Source organism: Hemicordylus capensis, chromosome 4 (assembly GCF_027244095.1).
Source record: "Hemicordylus capensis ecotype Gifberg chromosome 4, rHemCap1.1.pri, whole genome shotgun sequence".
In the NCBI taxonomy this organism is placed as follows: domain Eukaryota; kingdom Metazoa; phylum Chordata; class Lepidosauria; order Squamata; family Cordylidae; genus Hemicordylus; species Hemicordylus capensis.
In genome coordinates, this window is record NC_069660.1 from 98,023,911 (window position 1) to 98,042,795 (window position 18,885).

General features: G+C 42.8%; 2 protein-coding genes across 7 annotated transcripts in view; one reads left to right on the top strand and one right to left on the bottom strand.

Annotated features, from left to right (window-relative positions):
• Nucleotides 1-18,885, top strand: part of PRKAA2 (protein kinase AMP-activated catalytic subunit alpha 2) — a 124,593-nt gene that overhangs the window by 41,333 nt on the left and 64,375 nt on the right. Inside the window, exon 10 of one of the 2 annotated variants that reach the window (XM_053243668.1) lies at nucleotides 1,075-1,474. The exons of the other annotated variant lie outside the window; for it this stretch is intronic. The gene's annotated coding sequence lies outside the window, so the exon portion shown is untranslated. Of the gene's footprint in view, nucleotides 1-1,074; nucleotides 1,475-18,885 lie in introns of those variants that run through there. 2 annotated transcript variants of the gene reach the window in all.
• FYB2 (FYN binding protein 2) overlaps nucleotides 1-18,885 on the bottom strand; it is a 54,510-nt gene that overhangs the window by 4,264 nt on the left and 31,361 nt on the right. For 3 of the 5 annotated variants that reach the window (XR_008305715.1, XM_053243663.1, XM_053243664.1), the window contains exons 9-15: nucleotides 18,489-18,615; nucleotides 16,217-16,340; nucleotides 16,057-16,097; nucleotides 7,436-7,493; nucleotides 6,253-6,345; nucleotides 5,264-5,292; nucleotides 3,894-3,954 (exon numbers count right to left, since the gene is read on the bottom strand). Coding sequence is in view for 3 of the 5 variants with exons in the window: in XM_053243663.1 (XP_053099638.1) it covers nucleotides 3,894-3,954; nucleotides 5,264-5,292; nucleotides 6,253-6,345; nucleotides 7,436-7,493; nucleotides 16,057-16,097; nucleotides 16,217-16,340; nucleotides 18,489-18,615 (533 nt within the window). In the remaining 2 variants the exon portion in view is untranslated. Of the gene's footprint in view, nucleotides 1-1,624; nucleotides 1,715-3,893; nucleotides 3,955-5,263; nucleotides 5,293-6,252; nucleotides 6,346-7,435; nucleotides 7,494-16,056; nucleotides 16,098-16,216; nucleotides 16,341-18,488; nucleotides 18,616-18,885 lie in introns of all 5 variants that reach the window. The other 2 variants (XR_008305714.1, XM_053243662.1) reach the window with 1 other exon arrangement.

The following is an 18,885-nucleotide window of genomic DNA, read 5'->3' on the forward strand; positions in this document are numbered from 1 at the left end:
GAACCATTTTAAAGTGCAAATGTGTATTCTGGTCAATATAACCTGAGAGTCCAGTTCACAGTGTAAGAATTGTGTCCAGGAAGTACACACAATCTGCATCCCAGATTCCACATTTTGCCTTTACTGTTAAAAATATGGTTCTATGATCCAGGCTCCAAAGAGCCACTTCACATAGCACCCATGGCCTTTGACATATCCAGTGGAATCAATACACTTTTCTGTATTGAGAAGCCAAACTCCATATTGCAAAATGCTTCTGAATCTCCCTTCAGTTTCAAAAATGGTTTGCTACATGGCATGTTTTTAGATAAAAGATGCAAAGCACTATGATCTGTTATATGGTTTAAAGTTTAGCTAATCCTTTGTAGCTGTTATCAGTATGGATAAAGCTTACTTCCACATAAGCAGCTATCTGTGTGGATTTGTAGAGTATAAGACAACTTTATTGGTAATCACTTTCTGTAGAAATGGCAGTGACTTTATCAGTTTGGAGTGGTTTGCTATGTTCATAAACAAATAAAGGTTCTTTAGCATATCAGACACACAATCATATGGACTAAAAGAGAACTGTTGATCAAGAAGAGGTACATCATAAACAATCACCCAAGATGATACCTACAAATCAACGAACAAGTTTAACGTGAGGACATTCCTGGGGCATACAAGCACATCAATAGCTACTATAAAATGTTGTATGAAGATTTCAGTCCATTCTAAAGTTCTTTTCAGAAGTTAACTTCTTCACATTAACCGAACCCATGGGAAGGGGGCTGCAACAGCTAGCTATGCTACCCGTGCACCCACTGCCCATGGCCTTGGGCATCTGCATTTCTAAATCACAAGGACCATCCCAACCCAGCTTTCAGTGATGCCCTGAGCAGACATGCTGAACAAGCAGATGCCTGGGGGGCATTGCTAGCTGGTGTGGCCCTGCTTCCCCTACAATTAATGCATGGAGGATAACTTCTGAAAAGACTTAAATGAGGAGACAGATGAATGATTAAGTGTGAGAAAGCCCTGAACCAAACAGGTAATGCAACTCGTTAACCTTGTTCATCTTTTTCTGTGAGGCAGGACGCCTCACTTTGTCAGATCTCAGCAGTAGGATGGGAATTCAACTCCTCTCCTTGATCATCCCATCTCATCTCATCTCATCTCACAAGACAACACAGGTAGAAGGGAAGAAGAATTGTAACCGAGTCCTTGGTAGGCTCTTGCACTCTGAGTCCTCCAGGAGGTCATTCACAAAATCAAAAATTGTGTTCTACCCAGGTTTGGGAGTGGGGTGTGCTCCCAATTTTTGGATGTGTGGAATCAAGGCAGAACACAATTTTTGACTGTGTGAAAGACCTCCAGGTATCATCCACATAACTAATCACTGAAGTAACAACCAGTTGCACTTGGGTCTATTGTACAGATCATTCACATCTTCCATGTAATCACTGTCCCATTAAATATCCTATGCATTATTATGTGCAATTTTATGTTTGAGATGTGTAATGACAACAGCCTCTTCTTTAGATTTTGAATTGCTTTTTGCAACATAGAAATGCAGAACAGAAATAACCAGCCACCACCCCCACCCCAGATTCTGGTTGATTAGAACACCCATTTCCTTGATTACGTTTCTGCATCATCGCCGTTTCTCCTTCGATCCTTCTCTTTTGACATGAGGAATTTTAACTTCCAGGTTTTATGAATCTCATTCTTCTCTCTGGAGGGGAGGGGGGAAAAACAACCACACACAACCCTGACATATTTCCAAATGACACGGATGCTGCAAAATGCTGATGTTCCAAAGAGACAGTGGGTATCAATGAGACCAACCAGCTATCACACAACAGGCCTCATTTCATGCACCACTGGATCACAAAAACATTTTCAAATAGGAATCATGTTGTTACAACACTACACAGACTTGTGGTTCAATAGGTTGCAAGCAGAGCACTGAGCAGCCTTTATCCAGTGCAAAGCTACAGGAGTATGGTTTTGTTTCTTTTAATGCAAGCATAAAAAGATAATTTATTTAGAAAGAAAAAATATATTGTAACAGCACAAGAACATTGACACCATGGACTTATACAGCCATATTAAAGTTTTATCCCACAAAATGCAATTGTACACAGTTATTCCAATGCTGAAGAACTAATTTCTGGAATATGTTAGCGTTTCATTATGCTAATCTACAACTGCAAGACAAGAGAAAAAAAGAAAACCACCAACCACAGCCCATAATCTGAAGATAATTTCTGGGCCCATTTTTTATTATACCTGAAAACAAATGGCTGCCTTACTGTGAAACATTCCATGTGTGTTTTGACAAAATGTGCATGCAGTTATCCAAGAGCGTTCTTGCACAAATGCTATTATGCAATGGATAGCCATTATTTCCAATGGCCATCCATTGCACAAATCCATGGGTTTGCGCAAGAGCAGTCTGCACAACTGTATGCACTTTTTGTTACAAACTGGAACTCTTTACAGTTGCGTCTATGTCAGGCAGATCTGATTATCAGAAATTTCCAGAGAGGGTGGGAGCCATGGACCCCAGGAATAACAACACTGAAAATCTTGGGAAAGCGGGGGGGGGGGCATGTTTGTGTGTAGTCAAAACCACCCATGAGAAAAATAGCTGAGTAATACATAAGTGGGAAGGGATGAAGGAAAAAATTTCATTAGTGTGTTTCCCATATTGCAAATAGTTGCGACAAAAGAGGGAAGAAAATAAGAAATGCCTGGCTGCTCCTTCACCCTTAGGGCTGAATGGAGGCTGACTCAACCCAAGCTGTCCTTAACAACTCCAGGCATTACCCAGCCTCTTTCATTTCTACACCCATATCATGTTTATGTATTTATCAATCAATATCATTGCGGAGCAGAAGCAGAACCAAAACCAGAAGTTCTTAATCTCACTCCAGGATTAGACACCTATCCCTGGGCCACTTCACAGAATATTCGGTATCTATATAGTAGATGCATTGGCCCACATGTTCTGTGGCTTAATGTACAGCTCGCAGCCACCCATGCTACTTGTAGGGTCCTATTGAAGCATTGGAGGAGTTGTGCAAGAGCACAGCTACTTAAACTAGTATGACTGGACTTTGGGGGTAGAATGTACATTGAAAATAAAGTTTGGGTATGCTAGTTTGAGTATTTGCACTCCTGCACAAGACTGCCAAAGATCCACTAAGAGCATGGGCAGCTGGGAACAGCCACAAACTGCAGAATATGTGGGCCATTGTGTCATTGCCTAGGTATAGGTAATGGACAAGTCTGGTGGTGCACTTTCAAATTTGAAGATACAAGGCTCAAGCTTGCCTTGGGTATCACTCCTGTTGACCTAAGGCCCCCACCATAATTCCAGATATGAGAGTACAAGAAAAGCACTCTATAAGGCAGGGCTGCACAACTTTGGCTCTCAAGCTGTTGTTGGACTACAACACCCATCATCTCTATTGGCCATCGTGGCCAAAACATATAATGGTTTTCTCTCATTTTAATTAAAATGGCTTCCTCAAATATTCCTGGAAATTATAGTTTGGTGTGAGTACCAAGAACTCTGTTGGGCATCTCAGTAATCTCCACAGAATTACAACTCCTGTTTTCTTGAGGAAAGAAAATGTTGTTAAGACCATTTAAATCTGAAGTGCAAATAAGTCTGAATAAGCATTCTAGGATTGCACCATATTGTTCAAAACAAAGTTTCAAGGCTGAAGAATTGGATCTAACCAAGCCCTAGAACACAGCCTTGATACCCGATTCTGTACCCCCACACACACACAACATGCTCATATGTACATCGTTTGGACAACATAGCAGTTCATAGATCTGTAGATACATTGCTGTTGGCAAATACGGGACAAATAGATCCTTTATCAATATTGTTTACCTACTTTGTATCACTTTGTTCTGTGTCAATGTCATCATACACCATGCTTTCCTGGGCCATAACATCTGTTTCAAAACCATATAGTGCAGCAAAGGTTAACACAATACCAATATAGAGTATTTAGTCTACAAACAGGAAATGATGCTGGTCTTAAAATCTAAACCATTCTCTAGATGGAGATCCTAGAAGTCCTCTAAAGTATCATTGTTGCCTCTAGCTTAGCGGTAGAACACTTGCTTTGCATGTAGAAGGTTCCTAGTTCAATTCCTAACATCTCAAGGTAGGGCTTAGAGAGACCCCACTCAGAAATCTGGGAAAGCCTCTGCCAGTCAGAGTAGATATTACTGAGCTAGATGGACTAATAGTCTGACTTGGTAAAAGGACAACCAACACGATGGGAAAGTTAACCATCCAAGTCATCAAGACCCAGACAATGGGGCTGTTCACATGACCATGTGCGTGGGCGGGCGGGCGGGCAGAAGGCAGGTTTCAACCTAGCTTCCCCCAGACAATTGTTTGCAGCCCCGAATGTGCGCAAGTCACTCACCCAAATACCCACATGACCAGAGCTGCTGGGAGCAGCACAGATGAATCTCCACATTGTTCCTGGCAGCGCGGATAATCAGAAACCAGGACTCATTGTCCCAGTCTTTGGGAATTCTACAATGCACCACGTGACATGTGCTATGCATTGGGGGATTCCCCTAAGAGATGGGCACTCTAGGCGCTCATCTCTGTGTGCAGCCAAGCTGGAAGCAGCCTGGATCGCACATGAGCAAGTAGCCAGGGGTAAGGGAGCGCTTGCTCCCTTAACCTCGGCTAGCAGACGGGCTAGGTGGTGCTGGCCCGCCGGAATCAGGCTCAACCCCAGCAGTTCTCCTGTGCAGCCTCACCCCAGCCTGGGTTAGGCTACATGAGAGAACTTCCGTAATGGATAAGACTTGCAGTTGTTATAGGGAGAATGGCTGCCTTGGAAACCAAAGACAATGCTTGTGTAACAAGCCTTAATGCTACCAAGCAAACAGTAGCTTTCACAAGTGATATACTATGGGTTAGTTTGCATGAAGGAGTGTAACAGATGTTCAGGGTACAGAGGTATATTAGGGCCATAGGATGATGGTGGGTGGGAGTGCACCAAAACTTGCCCTGGATTGCACATATCTGTAAACAGCTGCAATGAGCCAAGTTTAGAAGAGATATTTGGTGGTGGTGGTTGTTTAAAATGATATATTGAAGTTTAACAATTATTAAGATGAGGGGGGCACTTTCATGTCTTGAAGCACTAGGAGGTTTTGTTTGTTTGTTTCTGTTTTTAAAAGTGACTTTTGTCTTTCAAAAGGGAGGCAGCTTTTACTATTGAACATGACAGCTTACCTAGGTTTGGTACAGAACTGGAAAGGTTGCTAAAAAAAAAAAAAAGAGGAGGAAGGGAAGAGTGCATTTCAACATGGTTCAAAAATAGCAATGTTTAGTTGCATGGCAACGACAGTCACAGTTTTAAGATTCTGCATACACTCCTTTCCCATTTTAGAAGCTAAGTGCTAGAACAAGTTGCCGAGAACACTTTACATCTGCTACTGTACCCAGTTCTGTTTATGTGAATAATTCACACCTCATTAAAAATCATCTCATAAAAATTAGTATAAAAAGAGAGAGAAGTCATGTCAATAGAACACATGCAGGAAGTAGTTAGAATCCCATCTGTATAACCTTCAATACAACTTTATCTCTGAACTTGTGTATAATTTATTAATTCCTTATATTTCAGTTCCTCTATCTCCAGTAAAATAAAAGTTTCTCCATCACCAGTGACACCATTTTGTAGCCTACTGAAATTACAGGTTAACAACATGCATTTGTTTGTAAGAGTTGTGGGGAGGTTTCATCCGATGATGATTCTGCAGATCTGAGTAACAAAAGGCCCTTGGGCAAATGGAGGTAGGAGGGCAGAAAAGGGAAAGGGGAAAATTTAACAAAAGTATATTATTTCTTCACTCAGCTAAGTAAGCTATGTACAGCATGTTATAGAAGGATGTCAGATTACAGGTATTCAAGCACTAGTAAGGAGACAATGAATTAGAAAATTCATTTGTAGAGGGTGTAATAGATGCTGGCATGGCAAGCTGGATTCTCATCCGAATCATAACCTTGAACTAAGTAGATGCTATTATGCTGGTCCCAAATAGATAATTCTTTTATCTTTTGGGTATGGTAAATATTCAGTATTATCAGCTTCCTTCTCTTCCCAAATGCTAACTAATGTATATCAGGCAGTATAGAAATATGATAATTGGGGGGGAAATCACTTGAGGACATTATCATCATTTAAACAGCTGCTCTTGGTGCTGAAATAAGTTACATACCAGGAATTATCTTTCAAGGTTGCATTTTTCATTTTCAGTTTCCCTTTCTTGAAAAAAATTCCAAATTTCTTAAGCTTTTCTACTTTGTCATTGCTAGGTTAAAAATAGGTTAAAACATCAAATTAGAACAGAGATGGAAAGTGATGTGCAGTATATATTCACATACAATTGTGTGCATAGAACATCTTGATGTGCATGAGGATCTGTGGGTCGAGGTAGCAACTCCACACTGGGATTAGAACATGAATCAAAAATGGATCTCCACTTCCCACAAACAGAAACATTTAAGTAATAGCTCTTTCTGAACTGAAGTCATATTGGGATGATGGAGCTGTAAGAAATCAGCCCGCCACCGCATAAATACAATGTGTATCAACATCATCAATTTTATTACAGCCATTGGCCAGCAGAAATAGAAATAACAAACATATCCAATACAACAATACTAAAACACAATAAAACAAAATACAGTCATTCATAAAAAATTAGTTTAAAAAGCATAAACAGCTCCCACAGTTAAGCACTTAACTGAGACCTTAACCTAATGGCAATATAAAAAAAATTTGCTACAATTTTTGTAATATCAGAGCTTACACCCGCAAGAGAGTAATAAGTATAAAAACGCTCACAATGTGTATCAGCAGTAGTCTTTGTTGTAGCCAAAGACTACAAGTGTACTTGTTGTACACTTCGATGTAGTGGCCCAAGATGTGGTACAAATCACATCAGATGCACCCCTCCCCCAATACAGGTATTTGGAACAGAACTGGGAAGCTTAACCACTGTTCTTTACACTGAAGCCTCATTCAGTTATTCAAGTATCTGATCACCAGAATCCTTGATGGGTTTAAATCTACACTGAGATAGTGCTACATGGGGACATGCAATTCATCTAACAAAACAGTTTGAAGAACAGTAATTTTCTGCTGTCTAAACCAAGGGATATTTCACACATTACAAGGAACACATTTTATATACACATCTTAAAAGTGTAATGTGCAAAGGTAACATGTGCACGCATCATACGCTCATCAAGGAGGCAGGATTGGCCACAGTTCCCTGTTCTATAGAAACAGAAAAACCAGGTTTCCCCTGACCAAGTGTGGAAAGGTACTGAGCAAATTAAAAGTAGAAGAATTCAAGCAAACGGTTCAGAGGCTAAAGCAAGACACAAAGTACTCACTCCGGCTTTGTTACATTGCAGTCTTCACTTTGAACATCCTCATATGTTTCGTCTGAAACTTAACACACACACAAAATTAGTTATCTTCAGACAAGAGCCCTTTGCCAAGAATATGGAGTTTTATTAAAGAAAAGAAGAGCTAATGTTCAGAGGAGATATTTAGGGAGATAGAAACATGCGATACCATATTCTGTACTTAATGTATTAACTTAGTATAAACATCACTTTGGAGCATTCAACAGAATGCCAAAGCAAGCTCTGTGTCGGAGTGGCAGTGACCAAGTTAAAGAAATAATTAGACCTTTGAGCTTAACTAAAATGAGTACCAATTTTCAGAACTGGAATATTTAAAAAGTGTACGTGCGTGCACATACACACACTGTCGCTAGGCAACAAGCTACAAGAACACACAGCTTTTGCAGGCCATATGATGTATAAATATATCATATTGATATACTGGAGTACCCTTAAGTCAAGTCAGTTCTGTAGCATACAGCATAATAATCAGGGATGTGAAAATCGATTAGAGTCGAATCAATTCGAGCTCAAATCAAGGTGATTTGAGGAATTCAAACTCAAACTTGTTTTCTTTTTCTTTTTTTAAAAATTTGTACCAGCAGTGCTGTACAATTTCATTCTTATTCTTTGCTTGTAGCTAGACCCCAGTGGCTTCAATAACTGGGATGTTGTGCTTTATTTATTTGCAGCCCCAAGCTGCACCTTTGCTGCTGCTACTGTCTGTATGTCTTGTGGATTCATTTTTTCATATTTGTAGGCTGCTGTGCACTGTCTGGGGCCCAGCTTGCTAGGCTCTCTTTTTTGGGCTTTTTATATTTTTGCTTTGAATGTTCATTTGGCTGGGTGGGTGCCTTCCCTTCACGCGGCTTCTCCAAGGTTGAAGGTTATAGCTCTATTAGCCCTATCTTGGAGATGCCAGGAAGCGAATTTGGAACCTTCAGCTCTTCTTACAGTGCTCATATGTAGCCTCCCATTCAAATGCAGCCAGGGCAGACCCTGCTTAGCAAAGCAGACAAATTCATGCTTGCTACCACAAAACCAGCTCTCTTCCCTAGTTTGGGGAAGGGAGCAATTAGGTTCTAGTAGGACAAGAGGGGAGGGTTTAGGTTCAAGAGGCCGCAGTAATCCCCTGTCCTTTGCCTTCCCTTCGACTTGTCCCATTGTTTGGTTCCCTCCAAAAAAGCCACCCCCATAAAGCCTGCTTCTTTGGGGGGAAGGGATTTAATTTTTCTAGCTTCTCTGTGTGAACCACAGTGCTATAGAGAGCGCTGTGTGTGGCACACATCATAAAAAGATCACCCCTGGGCCCACACCACCTTAAAGGAATGTCTTCTCCTCCCCCAGAGTTAGGGCTTAATTTTTTTTTAAACCCAAGATTTCTTGGAGGGTGTGAAGCGGCAGGTGGAGGGAAGGGTGATGCTGTAGGTCATGGTGGGCAATGACGGGAGGGGCCTACTCCTGAAGTTGACCCCACTGATGTAGTTGTGCACAAGCTCTCCTTTCCAGGAACTTGGTCCCATAGCATTGGTGCCTGTGGTGGGGTTCTCCTCATCAGGGAAGAAGCTCTTCCTGAGGCAGCTGAAGAATAGTCATCAGCTTCTAGCCCAGCCAGATCACTCTCTCCATGCTTCTCAATCCCTGTTGGAAGTGCGACCCCTCCCCCTAGCTGAGACGGAGGAGGAGCAGGAACTACCACCACTTCCTGGACCTTCTTAGCCCCAGACAGAAGACGGTAGAGGCCTCCTGAAGGAACCAGCAGTCTCAGTACCACCACCAAAAAGGTCACCAGGACTGATAGCCTGTTGTGGAACCACTATGAGCTCTGCCATGGTGACCCACACCATGCTGCCTTTACCCACTGTGCGACACAGGTCAGCAGGTGGTAAGGACCCCAAGCGTCTTATGATGCCAGGGATGTTGTAGTGCCTGTGATGGCATCACCCGGGAGTCCACATTCCTGCTGGCAGTAGTAGTCCTGGGGTGTCCTCGAGTAGTAGCAAGGCACTTGCTGCTTCTCCCAAGCAGGGAATGTTTCCTGTGCAGTGGGTGCAGTTTCTGGGCAAGCAATCTTATCACCTGGGTCATTGGGGAGATGATCGCTTTGGACGACCAGCTAATCCAGGTGGTGGAGAATGCCGGCTGCCACCGGCTGCTTGCCCCCAACTACAACATCCCCTCACACACCACCTTCAGCAGGCAGGTGGTGCCCTCTAGGGGTGTTCATGGAACCTGCAGGGGGTGGTTACCTTTAAGGGCAAGGGAGGGTGCCCTTACCACTCCCGCTGTGTTTCCAACACTGGTGCTCCATTTAAAAAGTGTCCTTTGGGGTGGCTGCCCTGTGTCCTCTTTGGCCAGAAGTAACAGGAAGTACCCAGCATGTGTGTACATGCCACATGCGCATACGCATGCCCCACCCGCCTTTGAACCGGCTGAACAGCAGGTCATTCGAACCAGTTTGGAGGCACTTAAAAGAGCCTCCAAACAGGTTCGTGCACAGTCCTAGTGCCCTCCCTGTACTGGACATTCAGGAAGGAAATGTTGGGGCTGCTGCGTGCAGCACTGCCTGACACTGGCATCCGACACCAACATGCACTTCACTGCAGATCTGTGGACCAGTCCCAGTGGGAGGCATTCCGCTTTCCTGACCTTAACAGCGTACTGTGGGGGTGGGAGCAGGAAAATGAGGGGAGAGCCGATGCTGGTGGCATGGTCAATGCCTCCCATGCAGCAAAGCACAGGTGGGCTGTGCTGAATATGGAGGTGCTGGACACAGACCACACAACAGGTGAGCTGTCAGCAGCCATGGACTGACAGGTGGGGGAATGGCTGTCCAGGCAGCCAAACCTTCACCAAGGGTTCATGGTCACAGACAATGCTGCCAACCTAACTAAGACAGCCAAGCAGGGTCAGTTTCTGTCCATAAGTTGTGTGGCACACATTCTGAACCTGGTTGTGTGGGTGGTGCTTGGCCCATCTGGGGCGGAGGCCAGGTGAGACATCCTGCTGCGGATGCTGCATGCCATCCTGCTGCTGCCACAACTGCTTTTGTGAAGAGGTGCTGCAAGACAGCAGCTTTCTTCCACTGGAACAAAATGGGTAGGTGGATGCTCAAAGAGAGGATGTTCCTACCTGACACCAAGGAACTCCTGCATGAACCGCTGGGTAGAATATGGAGGCTTTCGAATTGAATTGCAAAATACTATTCCTGCACTTCTCGAATAGTAAGTAATTACGGGGGGCAGGGGAAGTCCACAAATCCCAGATGACTTAAATATATAAGACACAAGTCTGAGGATTTTGAAGTGCTGGACTTAGATTGAGGAGACCCTGGTTTCAAATCCTCACTGAAGCCACAACTTTGCAGGGTTGTTGTGAGGTTAAGGGGGCAGGGGAGAAGAACACATGTAAGTTGGTGAGATTTCGAGGAAGGACAGGGTCTTTTTTTAAAGTTATAAAATGTAACATTTTTGCCTATATTAGAGTTAAATCCTTACTTTTTAAGGATTTAAAAAGCTTTTTTATTAGAAGGGCACCTGACAGAGAAGAAAGGGTTTGATGATGTTCAGATTCACAGCATCTTACAATGAAAAAATACCCACAAGTGAGTACTTTAAACAAGTAGTAAGGAGCCATTGGAAGGTCAAGAACCTTAAAATTAGTTAATCTATAAGCTTCTACATGAGGACATATTAAATGAGCTATGCCTATTTGGCACTTTATCTGGTTTAAGAATGCCAGCTTATTTTAATAAGCTATGCTAATACTGTACAGTCTGTATATTCCTAGACCAAAGGTTTATAAAATAACTGAACCAGAGGAGCAAATTAAAAACCATCACTGTTCTTGCAATGAAATGTTAACATAAAGTTACATTAAAACAAAGATTACCATGATCTCAACCACTGCACACTGAATTGCTACTATTAAAGATCATTGTGGGCCAATCAGTTTCTCATAAAAGGACCATTTTTCCTTTGACAGTACGATTATAGCCGCTGGCAGTTTTAACTATGGTTGCCTCCAAGAAAGGCAGGCAACTAAAGGCAAATAATGAGGGATGCACAAGAACCTCTCAAGTCACTGAACAAGCCCACAGCTACATTCAGAAAGGACAGAAGAGTTACCAAAGGGACCTGGCAAACTGACTGTACATCTTATCAGATGACACATGCCTCAGGCTCTGAAGGACTACCATACCAACTCCATGCAATCTCTACAGATTCACTGGAGGGAAAACAAAGCCCTATTTTGACTTCTAAAGGGATTTATTCTATTTCATAAGAAATATGAGAAAACGAGCTTCATTTAGTGGATTACTTATTAATTATTGGATTGCCATGATGCCACAAAGTTAGTATTGCAGATACTATAGATGAAGTGCCAAAAACAAAACAACAACAACAAAAAACCCAGACCAGGAAAGGGATTAACAACAACCACTTTAGATAAACATTCCACAAGTGCACTTCCCATACCTTACATAACCAGCACAACAAGATCTATGTTCAGCACATTTGAAGCTCTGTGCTCTGGCAATACAGGTGGCAAAGAAGTGGCTCTTTTCTGCCCACATTGCTTCCGCAGGTTCACTGGAAGTCTATGGAGTGGAGTCTATGGTTGTGAGAGGGCTATTATATGGTCCCTCTCCCCTGAACTCAAATTTAGAACTTTTGATCACCCACTGTGACTTCTTTGTGGATAAACTCTCTCATATTCTACATTTATTGCAGAGTCTACTAGGGAGGTGTCCAGCAACTACTCTTTAGGGATGTGCGAACTGGTTCGAATCTGAACCGGGGTGATTCGGATTCGAACCAAACCAGCCATCAGGTTCGAGCTGCAGGTTCGAATTCGAGCCGAACCAGGGGGTGGTTTGATTCGAACCGGTTCGGACACCCAAAAATTGGTAGGATTGTAGCTGGCACCCAGGGGTACCTGTCACCCAAACCCCAAAGCAATCGGACACTTGTACGATTTTTTATGAATTTTTGAAAATTATTTTTATTTTTTTCTCATAGGGTATAATGGGACTCGAACCAGGCCATTATACCATATTGTGGAGCACCCACGGGTGCCAACAACCACCCAAACCCTGAAGCAATAGGACAGTCCTACGATTTTTAATGAATATTTGAAATATTTTTAATTATTTTTCTCATAGAGTATAATGGGACCCGAACCAGTCCATATCCCCTATTGTGGAGCACCTAGGGGCACAAAAGCGGGGTGGGTGGTAGACAGACGGGGTGCCTACCACCCAAAAAACCCCAAGGCACTTGGACACTCCTCTGATTATTGGTGAATTGTTAAAGTATTTTTGAATTCCACATAGAGAATAATTAGGATTGCAGCAAATGTATAGCTTCACTTCGGGGGGGAAATGGGTGTCGTAGAGGGGAGTGTGGTGGGTGGTAGTTCCTAGGGTGGGCAAGGAAGCTATGAGAATTATTTGAAAGGAATTGGGCAAAGGGCTGATTTTTAAGTGATTTTTGAAGTTTACGCATCTTTAAGGTTTTTCTCCATAAAGAAGCATGGAGGTGTCAGCAAATGTATAGCTTCACGTCGGGGGCAAAGGGGTGGCCTAGAGCAGTGTGGGGTTGGTGGTAGTGCCAGGTAAGGGCAAGGAAGCTACCTGAATTTTTTCAAAGGATTTGGGCAGAGGGCTGATTTTTGGTGAATTGTTGAAGTTTACGCATCTTTAAGGTTTTTCCTCATAAGCTATAATGGAGCTTTCAGCAGCCCCATAAATGCACTTGGGGGGTGCTGGGGTAGCCCAGAGCGAGTGGTGGTGTATGGCACATAGGGTGCCAACCACCCCCATGGGTTGCTAACCCATGGCGTACAAGGTTCTGTTGTTTCTGAGGTGTTCTGAGTGTGGATTCTATGATAGCAAATGAGATTGAGTGGATTCATGGGGTCTCATTGAAAATCTCATGATTCAAAAATTCATAAAAAATCGTACGAGTGTCCAATTGCTTTGGGGTTTGGGTGACAGGTACCCCTGGGTGCCAGCTACCATCCTACCAATTTTTGGGTGTCCGAACCGGTTCGAACCCGAACCGAACCAGGGGGTGGTTCAAACAAAACCAAAACCGAACCACCCCCTCCTGGTTCGAACCCGGTTTGAATCCGAACCGAACCGGGTGAACCGGTTTTGTGCACATCCCTACTACTCTTATGGGATTGGATTGGATTGGATCACTTTCAATTTGTGGCTCCCAAGGATGTGGACAAGCTGCTTCAGACTATTTATTTATTTATCCTACCACCTGTTCTATTGACTTGCCCAACATGGCTCATTTCATCTGCCAATAGTACTATCAGAGAGGGTCCAAAATATATTATAAGTGCTTGTCTGAGGGAGAAGGAAACCTCCTTGTCTGAAGGAGACTATTATTAGACCTTCTGAAGAAACCTGCACTGGATCCCTCAGAGTTAGACAATTATAGACCTGTCTCCAATCTTCCACGGTTGGGCAAAGTGATTGAGAGTGTGGTGGTCTCTCAGCTCCAGGCAATCTTGGAAGAAACAGATTATCTAGACCCATTTCAACCTGGCTTTCAGGCAAGCTGTGGAGTTGAGACTGCCTTGGCTGGCTTGATGGATGATCCCCAATTGGATACTGACAGAGGGAGTGTGACCCTGCAGATCCTTTTGGATCTCTCGGCATCTTTTGATACCATCAACCATGTTATCCTTTTGGGATGCCTGAGGGAGTTGGAATTGGGTGGCACTATTTTTACAGTGGTTCTGTTCCTACCTCCCTGGAAGATTCCAGATGGTATCACTTGGAGACCGTTGCTCTGCAAAGTGGGAGTTAATGTATGGAATTCCACAAAGCTCGAAACTGTCTCCAATGCTTTTTAACATCTACATGAAACCACTGGGAGAGATCATCAGGTGGTTTGGTGTAGGGCATTATCAATATGATGGCGACACACAAATCTATTTCTCTATATCAACTTTATCAAGTAATGGCATGACTTCCCTAAATGATTGCCTTGAGGTGGTAATGGGCTTGATGAGGGATAAACTGAAGTTGAATCCAAATAAAAATGGGGAGGTACTGATGGGGGTGGGGGTGGTCATAACTGGAGAGATGGTTTCGATGTTCCTGTTCTGGATGGGGTTATATTCCCCCAGAAAGAACAAGTACATAGCTTGGGAATGCTCCTGGATCCAAAGCTCTCTCTGGTTTCTCAGGCTGAGGCAATGGCCAAGGCGCTTATCACCTTTGGCTGATATGTCAGCTACGCCCAATTCTGGAGGAAAGTGACCATAAACCAGTGGCACATATGCTGGTAACCTCCAGGCTTGACTATTGTAATGTACTCTATGTGGGGCTGTCTTTGTACACAGTCTGGAAAAGACAGTTGGTACAGAATGCAGCAGCCAGACTGGTCTCCAGGATAACCCCAAGAGACCATAACACTGATCTTAAAATAACTGCACTGGCTGCCGATATGTTTGAGCAAAATACAAAGTGCTGGTTATTACCTATAAAGCCCTTTAAAGCTTTGTCCATGGTACTTAAGAGAACACCTTCTTTGTCATGAACCCTCCCCACTTATTAAGATCATCTGAGGAGTTCTGGTTATGGCTATCACCGGCTCATTTGGTGGCTACTCAGGACCGAGCCTTCTCTGTGGATGGCATTCATTCATTCGATTTCTATACCGCCCTTCCAAAAATGGCTCAAGGTGGTTTACACAGAGAAATAATAAATAAATAAGATGGCTCCCTGTCCCCAAAGGGCTCACAATCTAAAAAGAAACATAAGACAGACACCAGCAACAGTCACTGGAGGTACTGTGCTGGGGGTGGATGGGGCCAGTTACTCTCCCCTTGCTAAATAAAGAGAATCACCATGGTAAAAGGTGCCTCTTTGCCCAGTTAGCAGGGCATGGGGCTCTGTAATGCACTCCATGTTCAAAACAGAGTTTCTCCATCTCTGGCTGTTTTTAAAGAGACCTCAAGACACACCTGTTTTCTCAGACTTTTAATTAATTTTAATTGTTTTTTAAATTATAAAATTGTTTTAATCATTTTATCATTTTATATTTGTTGTATTTTAAAATATGTACACCACCTAGGGATGTAAATGTCAGGTGGTACAGAACAGTGATGAACAACAACAACAACAACAAAAATCCTGGGAGGCAGGCCCGTAGGATCTCCATATTTTCAGATGGAAATGGATCAGAGACTGTGAAACATGTGATGATGAAGTCAACTTTATACAAAATTGAGGCCGCTGAATAGTTGATGTCTGTGAACACAGTGACTGATAGTTTCGGGAGGCACAGGGGACTGCAGAGGGAGGGGAAAAACAATTGCCCCTCCTTCACACAACAGAAAATGCTAGTGTGTCTGTGCAGTGTTAGTCTGGATATTAGCCACAGACTTTCATTTTTATGCCTATGATTCAGGAAGCAGAGAGAACTCACTGGGAACTTGGCAGAGGTTTGGCCTTTTGCAGGATGAGTTGCGAGGCTTTGTAGAAGTGCCCTCTATTGGTCAATACAGTTCACCATCCCACTTCATGAACATTTATTTTTCTTTAAAATGCACTTTAAAAAGCATTATATTGCTTTCATACTTACAGCTCTCCGGAATGAGTGAGTTGAAGGTATCAGACAATTGACTGCAATTGAAAATTTCAGAAAAGAAAGATCAAAATATGTACTTCAGGTTTTAAAGGACACGTTTAAAACGTTCAAAAGGTTACATCTACAAATGGAAATGTATCTGCAGAGCACTCACACGATTCCCTCCACATCATCATACACTTCTTCCACAGTGTACACTGGTGGGAGATTTCTTGGACCCAGCGCTGCTTTTTCTTCATGTACTTTCAAGGCTTCCAAGCACACATACCCATCTGAAACTGGATAAATATCCCCTTTTATAAACTCTACAGAACATATGCAAGGGATAAAAGGCACAAATTAATGTAATCTATGCAAAAGTAAACCAACAGGAAAACCCTCCAGATGTGTCAACTTCTCTATGCATGCATTATCAAAAGTTTCTCAAAACCTACAGACATTTTTCAGTCATCATCCACTGCTTCCAGTCATCTTCTGTTTGGATAACATTCACATAGATATATGTGCAGTGGTGTGCTGAAAGGCAATCTAGGTGGGACTTACAATATCATGTGTGTAGCCAACTCACCAGGAGGTAATGCAACTTATTCCAAGCTCATCTGCTTAGTTTCCGCTCTCCATCCCCCACCCCTACTCCCCATGACCACCAGGCCTTGGAAAACATGGTAAACACATGTTCTGTGGGCTATATGGATTGAGCACTTAGACATAGGAAGCTGCCATATACTGAGTCAGACCATTGATCTATCTAGCTCAGTATTGTCTTCACAGACTGGCAGTGGCTTCTCCAAGGTTGCAGGCAGGAATCTTTCTCAGCCCTATCTTGGAGAAGCCAGGGAGGGAACTTGGAACCTAGATGCTCTTCCCAGAGCGGCTCCATCCCCTGAGGGGGATATCTTACAGTGCTTACACTTCTAGTCTCCCATTCATATGCAACCAGGGCAAACCTTGCTTAGCTAAGGGGACATCATGCTTGCTACCACAAGATATTCACCAATCATTGTTTTAGTTGTAACCAAGTTAACCATTCCCAGAGAGTGAGAGAACAGAAATATAAGTAGATACCTAGAATGAATGGTTAGCTCCATGTTGGAAGCTAAACTCACAGAAGTCCAAGAATAAGGAACAGAGACAACTCAGGAAAAACTCAAAGACAACAGAGATTGTCTTTTCAATTTAATGGTATTTGTTCCCTGTGTTTGGGTTTAATTGTTTACTTTTTGTTCATCACTTCTCTCCATAAGGATATATAGCTCTTCATTACGCTAGTTTCTTTCTTTCTTGCAATTAAAAAAAAAAAGTCTTTGTGAGGAACCTCAAAAAAGTAACAGCAACCAAGCACAAGTCTGAGGGAAGATGTGCCAATTACACACTAATGTGTATTTATTATGCACACACTAGTGTGTATTTATTATGCAAAAAATCCTATTGTGCAGTTTATTGGTCTCCCAATTTCAACACAGAACGAGTTGTGTTGTAAAAGATGCTCATGTCGAGCAACAAACTGGGAAACTGAATAGGGAAACGGAAGGTTTTCCCTTTAGGAAAAAACCACCCACAAATGTATATTCTTTGGGAGTCTTTTCACACAGCTCTTCAGCATTCAGGTAGACTCACACTTGGCCCTTGAGCATTCAAACCCCAGCCACAAAACCAATGATCTCACTCCATTTTCTCTCAGCTATCATACAAGCCCTGCTGAGGAAAACTAATGGCTTTCTGTGGGAGTCACGAATGCATCTAACGACTGAATTAGGCTTTAACACAGCGGTGTTTATACTTGGAAGAGATGCAACAGCATGGAGTGAGCCAAGCTTCCAGTTCACAAACACTGGGAGCCTCTTTTATATTTGAAAGTAAAACAGGTTACATTACTGAAGCTGTCAGAGGAGGCTCACAAGCAGCACATGTGTGTCATCAAGACATTAAAGGGAGTACAGACCTTTGCCAATAAAATCCCCAACCCCAAGAGAGTGTGCTCACTGAGTGACAAGACAAGCGCAGGCCTTTGCACAGCAGGAATCTGGAATAATTTAGAAAATCTGGTCTTGTTCTATTTTTAGTTGATCATCCAAACCTGACAGTTAAAAACAACCAAATCCTTCTTTTTCTTAAATAAGTAAAATGAAAAGTGAATAAGTTTTGGGCTCTTCTATTCAGATAAGGGAGAAAGCTGACAGAGTGGCCTGCCTCAAGCCACCTAGTGAGTTCATGGGAGAATTCAGATTTGAACCAGAAACATTTGAATGTCTAGCTCTGATTCTTTGCTCCTATGCTACATCTGGACTGAAAGGGGGATACACATGAAAGGAAAAAATGCTCGACTACTGTCTGGATTTGTGGCTTGTTAAGACGAAGCCCAAGGCTGCAGTCCTATACACACTTACTTGTTAATGCCCATAAAGTAGCAGCAAGGACATACTCACAATTTCCCGAAGACATGGCTCGGGGAAGATGGAAAGGCTCTGTCATCTTCTCTTGTGGTAGGTTATTCCCACTTCTACTCCCTCCATTGGTTTTTGCTTTAGCAAATATTCCTCCATGACCAACAATCTGTTGGCAAACATTTTGATACTCAGGTTAGGGCCCTTTCAAAAATCTCTTCATTTATATAACTTAACAGAGTATGAAGAACCTTCCATAGAAACACAACAAAAAACTTCAGTCATGCTTAAAGGCCAAACTAGATGATAGGCAGAGCCATAATAAAGTCTCTCTCTTTAAAACCTCTGCTAACTGGGCAAAGAGGCACCTTTTACCGTGGTGATTCTCTTTATTTAGCAGGGGGAGAGTAACTGGCCCTATCTACCCCCAGCACAGTAC